This window comes from Hippichthys cyanospilos, chromosome 15 (genome assembly GCF_059441005.1).
Source record: "Hippichthys cyanospilos isolate Australia breed blue-spotted pipefish chromosome 15, RoL_Hcya_1.0, whole genome shotgun sequence".
NCBI lineage: Eukaryota > Metazoa > Chordata > Actinopteri > Syngnathiformes > Syngnathidae > Hippichthys > Hippichthys cyanospilos.
In genome coordinates this window covers 18,145,965-18,160,958 of record NC_142383.1, presented here as the reverse complement: position 1 = coordinate 18,160,958, position 14,994 = coordinate 18,145,965, and the positions used below count along the sequence as shown (strand labels likewise).

General features: G+C 41.0%; 1 protein-coding gene and 2 pseudogenes across 3 annotated transcripts; all 3 read right to left on the bottom strand.

The window, feature by feature from the left end:
• Positions 1-62: 62 nt before the first annotated feature.
• LOC148412100 (uncharacterized) lies at positions 63-6,424 on the bottom strand. Its single transcript, XM_088435497.1, has 5 exons — positions 6,029-6,424; positions 3,286-5,560; positions 1,961-2,148; positions 424-1,380; positions 63-100 (listed from the first exon to the last, which is right to left on the bottom strand). The coding sequence occupies exons 1-5, from the start codon at positions 6,153-6,155 to the stop codon at positions 63-65; spliced, it is 3,585 nt and encodes a 1,194-aa protein (XP_088291623.1). The 5' UTR covers positions 6,156-6,424.
• Positions 6,425-6,839: 415 nt separating this feature from the next.
• Positions 6,840-9,820, bottom strand: LOC148412099 (uncharacterized; annotated as a pseudogene). Its single transcript, XR_015867915.1, has 2 exons — positions 8,822-9,820; positions 6,840-8,430 (listed from the first exon to the last, which is right to left on the bottom strand). The product of XR_015867915.1 is annotated as an uncharacterized LOC148412099 (transcript).
• Positions 9,821-11,952: 2,132 nt separating this feature from the next.
• Positions 11,953-14,826, bottom strand: LOC148412098 (uncharacterized; annotated as a pseudogene). The gene is made up of 2 exons (XR_015867918.1): positions 14,351-14,826; positions 11,953-13,487 (listed from the first exon to the last, which is right to left on the bottom strand). The product of XR_015867918.1 is annotated as an uncharacterized LOC148412098 (transcript).
• Positions 14,827-14,994: the final 168 nt, after the last annotated feature.

Sequence of the window (14,994 nt, the reverse complement as noted above, 5' to 3'; positions counted from 1 at the left end):
GTTTGATCATGTTTCCCTTCCTAGAAAACATTTGATCACAAAAAGTGCAGGCAAAGGGTTTCTCACTGGTGTGGGTTCTTAAGTGAGGTCCCAAAGCTCCCTGATGGGAAAATCTTTGGCCACAAACTGAGCATTCAAAAGGTTTCTCACCAGTGTGTATTCTAGTGTGTTGAAGCAAGATTCCATTTCTAGAAAACCTCTGACCACAAATTGAACAAGCAACAGGTTTCTCACCAGTGTGGGTTCTTGCATGTGTTGTTAAAGTATGTTTCATAGAGAATTTTTTGCCACAAACAGTACAGGAAAAAGGTTTCTCTCCAGTATGAACAATCATATGTCTTTGCAAATAGCACTTGAAGCCAAACGTCTTCCCACACTGAGAACATTTCCATTTTTTGCTGTCAGCGTGATGTGGCATCTCACCCTCCCACTCTTCATCATCGTCATCAGTGTGACGAGAGTGTGACGTTGTGTCGTCACCATCTGACATTGGCGCTAACCAGTTGTCTGCGTGTGACCCTCCGCCGTGCTCTCCATCGATTTCTGTCATCGTGTTTTGACTGGAGCTGCTGCTCGGATACTCCGGCAATTTTTTCTCTTCATTTTGAGCTTCTTCGCCATCACTCTTCAAATGGACACCAGTCACTGCCAACTCACCAGTATGGGTTATCGTGTGTACTTGTAAGTGTGCCTTCTGAGAAAACTTTTGACCACAAACCAAACAGGCGAAAGGTTTCTCACCAGTGTGAGTTCTTGTGTGTATTGTTAAAATTTGTTTCATAGAAAACTTTTTGCCACAAACCGAACAGGCAAAAGGTTTCTCACCAGTGTGGCTCCTTGTATGTATTGTCAACGAATGTTTCATAGAGAATTTTTTGCCACAAACAGTACAGGCAAAAGGTTTCTCTCCAGTATGAACAATCATGTGTCTTTGCAAATAGCACTTGAAGCCAAACGTCTTCCCGCACTGACAACATTTCCATTGTTTGATGTCAGCGTGACGTACCATCTCTCCTTCCGACTGGTCCTCATCCCCATCAGTGTGATGCAAGTGTGGCGAGTCGTCACCATCTGACACTGGCGCTAACCAGCCGTCTGCTGGCGATTTTCCCTCACGCTCTCCATCAATTTCTGTTGTGGTGTGTTGACTGGAGCTTGGATGCCCCACCTCTTCCTTCACTTGATGTTGACATTCCTCGTGTTCAGTCTTTACATGGACATCAGTCACGAGCAACTCTTTGAAATCTTCCTCCTCTATTTTGATGGTGCGGTACTGCAGCAGCTCTTCCTGTTTGCCACCAGCGAGCTCTAATTCCTCCTCTTTGACACCAGGCAACTCTTGCTCCTCTTGCTCAGCATTGAGATGTTCGTCACTCACATCTACGGAACACAAGACACACGTGGTTTGGTGAAGTCTTTCTGTTGCTTATTTTATATTGAAAAGCAAACGTGCCACATGTTAAGGAAATAACTGAACACAAAGTCATCACACCTGCATCACTGATTGTGTAATAATTGATTTTAATGATTGCTGTTGTTGTCTTTTATTGTGAATAAACTGGGTGCACTTCAAAGTAAATATTTATTATTTATTTGGATATACCCCTTGAAGTGAGCCATCTCATTTTACAGGGGGTCTAACATACAAATACAACAATCAAAACACAACACATACAGGACAACACATTGAATTAATATTTCCTTACGTTATATACATTTGCATGACATGCTATACTTTCCGTTTCATAAGTAAGTAAAACGAAAAACACGTTGTAACACTTTTCCTTATTCGTTTCAGACAAATGGCAGTGAAACTGGATCAGTGCGTGAGGTTTCTATTTTCAATCGAAGACACAGAATTTCCGTTTTATTTTTTTTAAATAATACCTGCTCACAATCGTGTCATCCAATGACCAAAGCAGACAAGGACTAAAAAGTTTTGAATAAGCAAGTGGCAAACCTGCCGTGTTGGGCACAGGTGGAGGCCGCAAGCAAATCTTGTCCAGCATTTGACCTTCTTGTCTCTCCTTTTCCTCACGGGCTTCATAAAGATCCTCTTCGAGCTTCACCTCGGTTCTTGCAAACATGTCCCCACTGTGTTTTCCACACTTTACGCTCGCACTTGATATCTGCTTGGCAGACGTCGATTAACGTCTTTTTTGTTTGGGGCTAGCTGTCTAAGCTAAAATGCGCTAAGCTAAGCTAGGCAAAGCATGGCCGAGAAGCTACGGCGAGCCCCGATACGACTTGAAACGCACACGAAATGTAAAAATCGTATTTTACTGAACTTTCGGTTCGAATTCGGGACCAAATGTTTCGTGTATTAGAAAAAAATACGGAGAAGAGTCCGGTACCGGATACTTCACTGCTTTGTGTTCTTCTTCGTTTTGTTTGGGTAGTGGTTTAAATACCTTAGGGCAAATTACCGCCACCTTCTGAAATGGAGGACGTAATTCCACAACTTCATCTTTAACCCTTTATTTTTCAAAATGAAACATAGTGATTTCAAGATTAATACATAACTCAAAGACAGTTTTCATTAAGATAGCATGTCGTCAAGTTATGGAATACAAATTGATATTTATCAACCGCGCCTTTGCCTTTAGATTTGCAAGTCTTGAGGTTTGATTGATGACGTTTTCAACAAGTGTTACACTATAATTACATTTTCTGTTATTTTAACTAGATTTTTTTTTCGCTTTTATGTTTTAAATTTTAAGAATATGGCTAGTAACAAACAAGCACAATCTTCACGTACACCGATCATTCATTGGATCAGTGGTAGAGGCCCAGCAAATCATCAGCAACGCTTTTCCAGACTTTTTTGGAAGCACTCGTCACAGAGAGGAAGGTGTTTGAAGAAAGCATACTTTATTCAGGATCACACTCGGGGCAATTTTCCATCTCACCACAAAGTTTCTTCAAAGTCGAATCAGTGATGGATACAGTACTGGATATGGGTATAAAAACTATGCATTAAATCGAGTGTTTTAGCGAGAGAATTAATTTGTCCCTGAAAGACTTCTAAGATAGTACTTGGAATACAAAACGGAGAAAATCCATGATGGTAGCGAGAAAAGGCAAAAGGTTTCTCATCATTACGGTTCTTGTTTTTTCATATGTGCAGCGCTAGAAAATTTTAGCCACAAACTTAACAGGCAAAACGTTTCCCACCAGTGTGGGCTTTAGTGTCTCATCAAACTCTGATATTGGAGCAAATCGTCCGTCTACTTGCAATCAATGTCTGTTGTCTTGTGTTGACTGGAGCTTGAATCCTCCACCTACTTATTCTTGACAAATAGGCCGTTTGCCTCTTCACTCTTCACAAGGACACCCGTCACAGACAACTCGGTGAAATCTCCCTCCTCTTTTATGAAAGGCGACGGCTGTTCCTCTTTTTGGATGTTGGCGCTCTGCAGCTGCTGCTGCTCCTCCTCTTTGACACCAGGAGGCTTACATTTGTGCCTCTCAGTGAGATCATGGTGTGGGAATCGTTCATTACAAACTGAGCAGGCAAAAACTTTCTCATTGGTGTGCATTCTTGTGTGTCTTTGCAAGTATCTTTTTGCTGAAAATTTCTGACCACAAACCAAACAGGAAAAAGGTTTCTCATCAGTATGGGTTCTTGTGTGTCGTTGCAAGTATCTTTTTTCAGAAAATTTTTGACCACAAACCAGACAGACAAAAGGTTTCTCGCCAGTGTGGGTTCTTGTGTGTTGGTTCAAGGCTTTCCTATGAGAAAATCTTTGATCACAAATTGAGCAGGCAAAGGGTGTTTCACCAGTGTGGGTTCTTGTGTGAATTTTCATGTATGCGCTACTAGAAAACTTTTTACCACAAACCGAACAGGAAAACGGTTTCTCACCAGTGTGGCTTCTTATGTGTTGAAGCAAAGTTCCCTTTATAGAAAACCTCCTATCGCAAATTGAACAAGGGAAAGGTTTCTCACCGGTGTGAATTCTTGTGTGTTTTCTCAACGTTCCTTTATCAGAAAATTTTTGGACACAAAAGGAGCAGGCAAAAGGTTTCTCACCAGTGTGGACAATCATATGTCTTTTTAAACTGCACTTGTGGCTAAAGGTTTTTCCACACTGCGAACATTTCCAACATTTACCAGCAGTGTTACGTGTCATCTCACGTTCCGACTGTTCATCATCCACATCAGTGTGAGAAGAGTGTGATGAGTCACCACCATCTGACAATGGAGCTGAATGGATGGAGTTGTCTACCTGTGATCCTCTGCCACGTGCACCATCAATTTCTGTTGTCATGTGTTTACTGGAGCTCGGAGACGCCACATCTTTCTCCTCTTCATATTGACGTTCTTCCTTTTCACTCTTCACAATGACCACAGTCACTGGCAATTCTGTGAAATCTCCCTCCTCTTTTATGCATGGTGACTTCTGCTCCTTTTTTTGGATATTGTGGCGCTGCAGCTGCTCCTTATTTTTGACACCAGGGGCCATACACTTGTGTCTCTTTGCACGATCCAGGCTTTGTAATTTTTTACCACTAACTGAGCAGGCAAAGGTTTTCTCACTAGTGTGGGTTTTTAAATGCTTACTCATGCTTCCCTTTCGAGTAAATCTCTGACCGCAATACGGGCAGGCAAAAGGTTTCTCACCCGTATGAGTTCTTGTGTGTTCAATCATGTTTTTCTTCACAGAAAACCTGCGACCGCAAACCGAGCAGGCAAACGGTTTCTCGCCGGTGTGGTCTCTTAAATGTTGTCTCCAGGCTGGCTGTCCTGAAAACCTTTGGCCACAAACTGAGCAGGCAAAAGGTTTTTCACCAGTATGGCTTCTTGCGTGTATAGTCAAGTATTGCTTGGAAGAGAATTTTTTGCCACAGTCCGAGCAAGCAAAATATTGCTTACCAGCATGCCCAATCATATGTCTTTTTAAAGTCGACTTGTAGCCAAATGTTTTTCCGCACTGAGAACATTTCCAACGTTTGCTGCCAGCGCGACGTGTCATCTTCCCACCTGACTGTTCATCATCAGTGTGAGGAGTTTTTTCACCAGTGTGGCTTCTTCCGTGTATAGTTAAGTATTGCTTTGAAGAGAATTTTTTGCCACAAACCGAGCAAGCAAAATACTTCTTACCAGTGTGGCCAATGATGTGTCGTTTTAAACTGGACTTGTAGCCAAACGTTTTCCCACACTGAGAACATTTCCAACGTTTTCTGTAAGTGCGACGTGTCATCTCACCTTCTGACTGTTCATCATCAGTGTGAGGAGAGTGCGACCTTGCGTCGTCACCATCTGACATCGGAGCTAACCAGTCGTCTGCTTGTGATCCGCCAACAATCTCGTCATCAATTTTTGTTGTGACGTATTGAATGAAGCTGCTGCTCGGAGGCTCCGCTCCTTTTTTTTCTTCATATTGACCTTCTTCATCTTCATTCTTCACGTGGACACTAGTGACGGCCAATTCTGTGATCTCTCCTTCCTCTTTTATGTGTGTTGGGAGCTGCTTCTCTTTTTGGAGGTTGGGACACTGCAGCTGCTCCTCTTCTTTGCCACTAGGGGGCTCTGACTCCTCTTTAACATCAGGCAACTCTGTGGAACGCAGAGACACACTCGATTTGCTAAAGTCGGTCTGTTGTCAATTATATTCAAAGTTTTCGGATGGCCAACATGAGCGAAAGAATAGGAGAGGCGGGAAATGTTACTGATTGTCCGTATTTTCTTACGAAAATCACATCACAAAAAGTCGCCGTTCCTGAGTCACTGATTGTTCCTTGATTGTGTTTAACTCTTTCAGTGGCAGGTGTTAGATGAAAATACAACCTTAAGGGGAGATCTTGGGAAAATCCAAATCACTGTTTCCATATCGACTAGTTATGGAAAGCAGTGTGATTTCAAAATGGCTCAAGGGCCGTAATTGGGTTACGGGGCAAAGATCTGACAACGGTTATCAGGGTACGATCAGATGCACACGATCCACATGTTGGCATGTCAATAAACGATATATTTAACGTTCTGAATCGTAAGATGTCGTGCAATTTGAACATATGTGTGACAAACCTGTTCGGAGTAACACAACTCGGGGCTGCTTGCAAAGCGCGTCCAGCATTTGACCTTCTTGACGTCGCTTCTCCTCTTGGACTTCACAAAGCTCGTCGTCCCTCTCTATTTTCATCCTTGCACTCATTTTCCGCTCACACTTGCCAGCGTGTCGCTGAGAACAACGCGTCTGCTTTGTTAGCGGCTAGCAAGCTAAGCTAAACAAGGCCGCGAAGTTTTGCCGAGCATTTAAACGCGTAAAACCACACAAGAAATAGTAATAATATTTTGACTCCATGCGATAGAAATGGATGCTCGATGTAGAGGCTACAGAATGTTGATTTCGAATTCACCAACATTTTGTGGAACGCGTGTGAATTTGTAGAAAAAGAAAGAAGCCCGCAATTGTGTAGCTTCGCAACGTGTATACTGCAGCAAGTCAGTTGGGACAAACTTAATAGATTCATTATTTGGTGGTTGGCAAAAAAAAAAAAATACGGGCTTTAGCGCCACCTTCGGAAATGGAGTCCTAGTCTGGACATTTTAATGTTATTCCCTTCACGTTTTCTAAAAGAAAATACAAAGAGGGACGTTAATACATATATAACTTCCTGTAAATCGTCACCTTGGCACCTTCCCACTCTTCATCGTCGTCAGTGTGAGAAGAGTGGGACGCTGTGTCGTTTGAGGTGTCTGCCATCAAACCGTTTTCATTACTTTTTTTTAAAATAGTTTTGCGGGCCATAATAATTTTTTTTTCGTTTTAGGGACACACATTGGAATTTGCTCAGTTCAGGCTGCAGTGTGAAAGTAGACAAAAGGTTCTCAAAAGTCAATTTAAATCAATATTTATGCATCTGCAATAGGCACAAGTACAAAGATCATCCATTCAATCAACAACTGATCACAAAAAATAATTTGCTTTCCACATAGTGCACATAGTCCTGTGATGACACAAAGCTGCTGCCACTGCTATTCTCACCTACATACAGTTGTTAGCTTGACCCTTACACAAGAATTTTTGACCAGAAGATGAACAGAACAAAAATGATTCTCACAACTGTGGATTTTGTGAGTTTTGGGTTCGCTTTGCAGAAAATCCCTTCCTACAAGAGGAGCATGCAAAAGGTTTCTCACCAGTATGGGTTCCTGTGTGTATGTCAAACCTTTCTTTCGTGAGTTCTTGTGTGACGTTTTAAGATATCACCTCTGGAAAACCTTTGACCACAAACTGAACAGGGAAACGGTTTCTCACCAGTGTGGGTTCTTGTGTGTGATATTAAGCTTGTCTTAAGAGAAAATCTTTGACCACAAACCAAACAGGCAAAAGGTTTCTCACCAGTGTGGGTGATTGAGTGGTTTGTCAAGTTTCCTTTACAAGTAAATACTTTACCACAAACCAAACAGGAAAAAGGTTTCTCACCAGTGTGGATTCTTAGATGTTTTTTCAAGCTACTCTTTCTTGAGCATCTTTGACCACAAACCGAACAGGAAAAAGGCTTCTCACCAGTATGGGTTTTTGTGTGTTCTTTTAAGGTTGCGTTTTGAGAAAACCTTCGACCACAGACAGAACAGGCAAAAGGTTTTTCACCTGTGTGAGTTATTGCGTGTCGTCTTAATTTTCTATGTTCAGAAAACCTGAGACCACAAATTGAACAGGCAAATGGTTTCTCATCATTATGGGTTCTTGTGTGTTGTCCCAAGGTGGATTTGCGAAAAAAATTTTGACCACAAACCAAACAAGGGCGAGGTTTGTCACCAGTATGTGTTTTTCTGTGTGCTTTCAAATATTCCGTTTTGAGAAAATCTTTGACCACAAATCGAACAAGCAAAAGGTTTCTCACCAGTGTGAGTTCTTATGTGATCTTTTAAGTTTGTCCTTTGAGAAAACTTTCGACCACAAACTGAACAGGCAAAACGTTTCTCACCAGTGTGACAAATTACATGTCTCTTCAAATTGGCATTGGAGCAGAAATATTTCCCACACTCCAAACATTTCCAGCGTTTGCTTTCAGTGCGACCTGTCATCTCATCTTCCCACTCTCCATCATCATCAGCAGCAGCGTGAGGAGCATGTGACGTTGTGTTCTCGCCATCTGAGATTGGAGCTAACCACCCATGGGCTTGATCGCCATCAGTTTCTGTTGTCATGTGTTGACTGGAGCTGCTTCTCTGAGGCTTTGCCCACTTCTTCTCTTCAGGTTGACCTTCATCATCTTCAGTCTTCACAGAGACACCAGTCACAGGCAACTCTGTGGAATCTTCCTCCGCTTTAATGCCCGGAGACAGCCACTTCTCTTTTGTGATGTTAGGGCGATGCAGCTCGTCCTCCTCTATGCCACCAGGGATTTCGAACTTCTCCTCTTTAACCCCGGGCAACGCTGTCTCCCGCCGCACTGGGCGCCGGTATCCTTCAGTCACAACTACGGCACACAAGACAATTTTGTTTTGGTTAAGTCAGACTTTATTTTCACTCACCTTTCAAGGGCAACAGAATATTGTGAGCTATGTCTATGCAAACATGAGTACTGCCATTGAAAGATTGACTTCCCATTCTTCAGTTACACTTGCATGCAGGTAACAGCTATTTTATAAGTGTGGAAACACTGTCATCTAACGGTCACAATTATCACTGCAGTGCTCAATCGGATAAGGATGAAAACATCTTTCAAAGTTGATTTTCGTCTGAATATTGATTCAGACAAAAATTACGTTTTTTTTTAAATATATTATTATACACGTTCCTCGACGTAATTTTAATGACTCAAGGATACAAGGCTCAAAGCCAAATTACTGACTGAGCACGTGACAAACCTGCTCGGCGTAACATAACTGGAGGCTGCATGCAAAGCTTGTCCAGCAGTCGACCTTCTTGTCGCTCCTCCTTTTGCGCTCCACAAAGTTCCTCTTCCATCTTCACTTTGGTTCTAGCGTACATTTCATTTGCACTTGACGTCTGCTGAGCTAACGTATCGACAACAAACCCATCTATCTCGTTAACGACTAGTAGGACTTTGAAAATAAAATATTCAGTGGACGTTTTTCTTTGGCTAGATCACACACTGACATTTACAACTAAATATATGATCGTCAACCAGAACATCCCACATAGGATGTACCCCAACAGTTTTAGGTCTCTTGACGGTTCTGCTGTTTGATTTGTCACAGATGACAACCAGCTCATTTAAATTTGATAAATCGTTTCAGTTCCCCTGCTTTTTGATGCTCATGTCATGAGGAGAAAAATGTTCAAGGAGCCATACATTTATTCAAGATCACATGTTGGGAGCCGTTTTCCATTTCTTCATAATGAGTCAAAGTTTCTCCAAAGTCCAATCCTATCAATCATTTGTTTAGTGAACATAAACATTCCATCGAAAAAAAAAAAAAAAAAAAAACTGAGCTCAAACTACATAAACATTGCTTTGAGTGTTTTAGCATGGTTACTATTTCTCAACATTTGTCGACAGCAGCCTTTTAGGGAAAGTACTTGGAATACAAAATGAACAAAATAAAAGAGTCGATGAAATGCAAGATTGCAGATTATTTCCTTTAGATTTCTATTTAAAAAAAAGTAAGAGACATTCAACACAAACTATAGATAAACCATTCATCACTTCATCGGCAGGCTCTCCAAAAAGTCTTTGAACACAAGAAAGAAATGTTTTTCTTTAGATGACATCATGTAAAGCTGCAATGCCACAGCAATTTTCACCAGCATATCTTCATCCTTGATATGGAGTCTTTGACCACAAACTGAGCATGCAAATGGTTTTTCACCAGCTTGTGTTTTTGCATGTTGACTCGATTTTGGGAAAACTTAATCCAAACATGCAATGGGTTTCTCACTGGTGTGGGTTCTTGTGTGTATTTTTACATATGCATTACTTGAAAATCTTTGCCCACAAACCAAACAGGGAAAAGGTTTCTCACCAGTGTGTGTTCTGTTGTGAATATTTAGTTTTTGTTTCACTGAGAACTTTTTACCACAAACCAAACAGGGAAAAGGTTTCTCACCCGTGTGGGTTCTTGTGTGGACTTTTACGTATGCCTTACTAGAAAATTTTAGACCACAAACCGTACAGGCAAAAGGTTTCTCACCAGTGTGGGTTCTCGTGTGTTGTCTCAAGGTTGACTTTGCAGAAAATCTTTGACCGCAAACCGAACAGGGGAAAGGTTTCTCACCAGTGTGGCTCCTTGCGTGTATAGTTAAGTTTTGTTTCTTAGAGAATTTATTACCGCAGACAGAACAGGAAAAAGGTTTCTCACCATCGTGCGTTCTTGTGTGATGTGTCAAGTTTCCCTGTTGAGAAAATGTTTTACCACAAACCAAACAGGCATAAGGCTTCTCACCAGTGTGGGTTTTTGTGTGTTTTACCAAGGAACTCTTTAAAGAAAATCTTTGGCCACAATCTGAGCAGACAAACGGTTTCTCACCAGTGTGGGTTCTGATGTGTTTTCTCAAGTTTCCTCTCTGAGAAAATCTTTGACCACAAAATGAACAGGCAAAAGGTTTCTCCCCAGTGTGAGTTCTTGTGTGTCTTCTCAAAGTTCCCTTTTGAGAAAACCTTTGACCGCAAACCGAACAGGCAAATGGTTTTTCTCCTGTGTGGCAAATCATATGTTTTCCCAAACTGGACTCATAGGCAAATTCTTTCCCACAATGAGAACATTTCCAACGTTTGCTGTTAGTGTGAGATGTGACCTTGCCTTCCGACTCTTCGTCACCATCATCGGTGTGAGGAGAGTGTGATGTCGCGTCGTCACCATCTGACAGCTCGTCATCAATCTCCGTTGCCATTTGCTGACTGGATCTTAGTGGCTCCGCCCTGTCCTTGTCTTCATATTGAGATTCTTCATCTTCAGTCTTCACAAGGACAACAGTCACTGGCAACTCTGAGAAATCTCCCTCCTCTTTTATGTAAATTCCAAGCTGTTCCTCCTCTGTGCCACTAGGGGGCTCTAACTCCTCCTTTTTAAGGCTAAGGAAGTCTTTCTCCTGCGGCATGGGACCAAGACATTCTTTACTCACATCTGCGGGACACAAAGACACACTTGGTTACTACGTTTTTGGACTTTTATAAAGCATTTTAATATGTTAAACAGTATCATACTCAACACCGAAAGTCGGGTGTACCGCGGGAAATCATCTAGGGCTGATTAATGAAAGTTTAAAGTACAATATAAAGTAATATATATATATATATATATATATATATATATATATATATATATGTTCAAATTAATCTGTAAATCCACCTATTTGTGACTCATTTAGCCAATCACTGCGCTGTATTTAGTTGTTTAATAATTCTGTTGGAAGCGTGGTTGAAAAGCATCTGACTTTCATTGGTAATATTACATTCAAATGATTTCTCGGACCACAGTGGATTTTCTTCGCTATTTTCTTCACCACTGAATGTCTCCGTGAATACAGTATAGCAAAGATTCATATACTATATTTCAGATTTATATTTTCGGGGGTAGTAATGTTTTTCCTCTCAGTGTCTTGGCATTTTTGAGGAAAATGTGTGATGTTCATGTTCAGATCACCCAAATTGAGATATTGAGATTTTCATTCTGCACTCAATTCTCTTCAAAATGATGTACAAAACATGGAGGTGTCTGAAAAATGGACACATTTTCAGCAATTTGAATGTTGTCCAGTTGAAATCCCTGGGTTTGAGAAAAAGGCGTTTTCATGTTTTGCCATTGTCTGCTAATCCTTTCATTTCATAAGATTTGGTTCCAATTCTAACACGGGGGTGAGTGCTAATTCTCAACATTCGGACACGGGATGTTTCTGGTAAAGTACTTGGAATACAAAACAGACAAAGAACAAGAAGATGGATTGTACATGATTTATAATTTCTGTTAAAGTATTTACTTTCAATATTAAACATGATTTGTTTCTATGACAATTAATGGGAATTTACAATATTGCAAACATGCCAGATTATATCTGATGTAAACCTGGGGCAACTTGACAGACTGATTTCACAGTTTGAATAAAAATACAAAAACAAAAGTAACGAGAAATTCATCACACACTGCAAGTACACAGATGATTCTTTCTCTGGTCGATGCCCATCCATGACAGAATGCACATCGGCGATTCTTAATTGTACTTTAAAACACAAATGCTATAATTAGACCAAATGAAGCTTCACTCTTCACTGCTTTTCTAACCAGCACACGTACATCCTTTACATTTATTATGATATATTTGACGAAATGAGCAGGAAAAAGGGTTTTCCACCGGTGAAGATCTGTGTGTATTGACTCACAATGTATTGTGTACCATAAACTGAACAGGCAAAAGGTTTTTAGTTAGTGTGGCTTCTTGCGTGTCTTCTCAAGTTTGCCTGGCGGGAAAATGTTTTACCACAAACTAAACAAGCACAAGGTTTCTCACCAGTGTGGGTTCTTGTGTGTCTTGTCAAATTTGCCTGACGACAAAATGTTTTACCACAAACTGAACAAGCAAAAGGTTTCTCACCAGTGTGGATTCTTTTGTGACTTCTAAAGTTTCCGTCATGAGAAAACGTTTTACCACACACTGAACAAGCAAAAGGTTTCTCACCAGTGTGGGTTCTGCTGTGTGATTTTAAGTTTGCCTTCAGGAAAAATCTTTTACCACAAACCGAACAGACAAAAGGCTTCTCACCAGTGTGAGTTACGAAGTGTCGTCGCAAAGCTCCTTGTTGAGAAAATCTTTGACCACAAGCTGAACAGGCAAAAGGTTTCTCACCAGTGTGTGTTCTCGTATGCGTCTTTAAAATGAACTTTCTAGAAAATCTTTCACCACAAACCGAACATGCAAAAGGTTTCTCGCCGGTGTGGTTTTTTAAGTGATCTGTCAAGTTTGATTCATGACTAAATTTTTTACCGCAAAACGAACAGGCAAATGACTCATCACCGGCGTGGGTTTGCTCGTGTCGTGTCAAGCTTCCCTTCTGAGAAAATCTTTGACCGCAAAACGAACAAGCAAATGGTTTCTCACCAGTGTGGCTCATCATATGCGTTTTCAAATGGGACTCATAGCTAAACGTTTTCCCACACTGAGAACATTTCCAACGCTTGCTGTCAGTATGACGTGTCACCTCACCTTCCCACTGTTCATCATCGCCGTCAGAGTGAGGAGAGTGTGACGTATCGTCACCATCTGACATTGGAGCTAACCAGCCATCTGCTTGTGATCCTCCACCTTGCTGGCCATCAATTTCTGTTGTCCCGTGTTGACCGGAGCTGCTGCTTGGAAGCTCCTCCTCCCTGTTCTCCTCATATTGACCATCTTCAGCTTCAGTCTTCACATGGACACCAGTCACTGGCACTTCTATGAAATCTCCCTCCTCTTTTTTGATGTTGGGGCACAGCAGCTGCTCCTCCTCTTTGCCACTAGGGGACTCCAAAACCTCCTCTTTAACGCCAGGTAACTCCGACTTTTTCCGCTCAGGACAGGGTTTTCCTTCACCCGCATCTGCGGAAAACGAGATTCACCTGCTTCAGTGATTTCGATCTGTTCTGACTAATGATATATGCAACCGGTTGTGTTAGTGACATACATCAAATTGTTTGTAACATATCATAGTTGCCAACGTCCAGTAAAGTTTACTTGTTGAAAGGGTAACCTCTTGAGATGCATCATTTAATATTCTAGAAGCCTGGAAAAAAAATGTTAAAAGTTGAAAAACGACTTGCATATACAGGTACTGTATTAGTATTTCTTTTTTATGCCCCTGTTTTTTCTCATACTGGCCGAGATTTAGCGACGCTGTAGTGTCTGAAGACTTGTCCTGACTGCAGGGGGTCCATGAAACAATTTGGTTTTCAAAATAACATATGAATGTATTCATGACTGTTTAATAAAGGAATCAATTCAACCAGTATAACTCATGGAAGGCCAGGGACCTATTTTCACGTATTTTAAGAGTCATTCAATCCTAGTTACTTAAGTATCGCATTAATACTAAAGTATCTCGAAAACGTACTTGAATTCCACTTTAAGACTTAAGTGGATGTGACTTAATGTGCGAACTTGAAAAAAAGTATGAAAATACATCCCTGGCACTGAATGAGTTCAGACATGTTTAAAAATGTTTTTTTTTTTTTTTTTTGTGGAATAGACCCACGTAATCTACGTCATCTAAATGTAATCAATAAATATTTGCCTGCAGTCTGTCTGTGGGAAATTGACCGAGTTTGTTGAGAGGGTGCGTGCCAATTGCAATTTTTATTTTGTAAACGTCAGTAACAAACACGTCGTTTTTCAACGTCTGTTTTTAAAAGGTGATCGCAAAACCCTAAAGAGGACAAAAAGTCTTGACGACGAAAGTAACAAACCTGCCGTAATGTAAACAATTGGAGGCCGCATACGAAGCTTGTCCAGCGGTTGACCTTCTTGACGCTTTTTCTCCTCTTGGGCTCCACAATCCTCCTCTTCGATCTTCACTTTCATTCTTGCGCACTTTCGCGACAAATTCACGACACTCGACGCTTGCACTTGATGTCTGCTGCGCCAAGGTGCCGATTAAAAAAAAGAACAACTAAAAATAAAAACGTCTTTGTTTGGTGGCAAGCTAAGCTTTGCTAACAAAAGCTAGGCTATGCTAAACAAGGCCGAGAAGCGTCAACGAGCATTGGGAAGTTATATTTTTTTTTAAAAAGTGTTTAACAGTAATTAAGTAGCGATGGACGATCGGTGTCGCGAATTCGGTCATTTCAGTTCGAATTCATTACCAACAATTTTAGGAAACGCGTGTTTTTTTTTATGAAAGACTGAAGCCTGTTGGGTAGTTTCAGCTTTGCAACGTGCTATCTACGGCAAGCCCACTTAGACAGACTTTATTTTCATCTACACGTGAGATTAACCCAGCATTCAACACTAAAAAATATATTTTATATTATTAAATCTACAGGCTCAACGTATAACCTTCGTATGAAAAGTGGGTGCGCTAAAGTTTCGTTTTTATTCATCTAAACTAAGC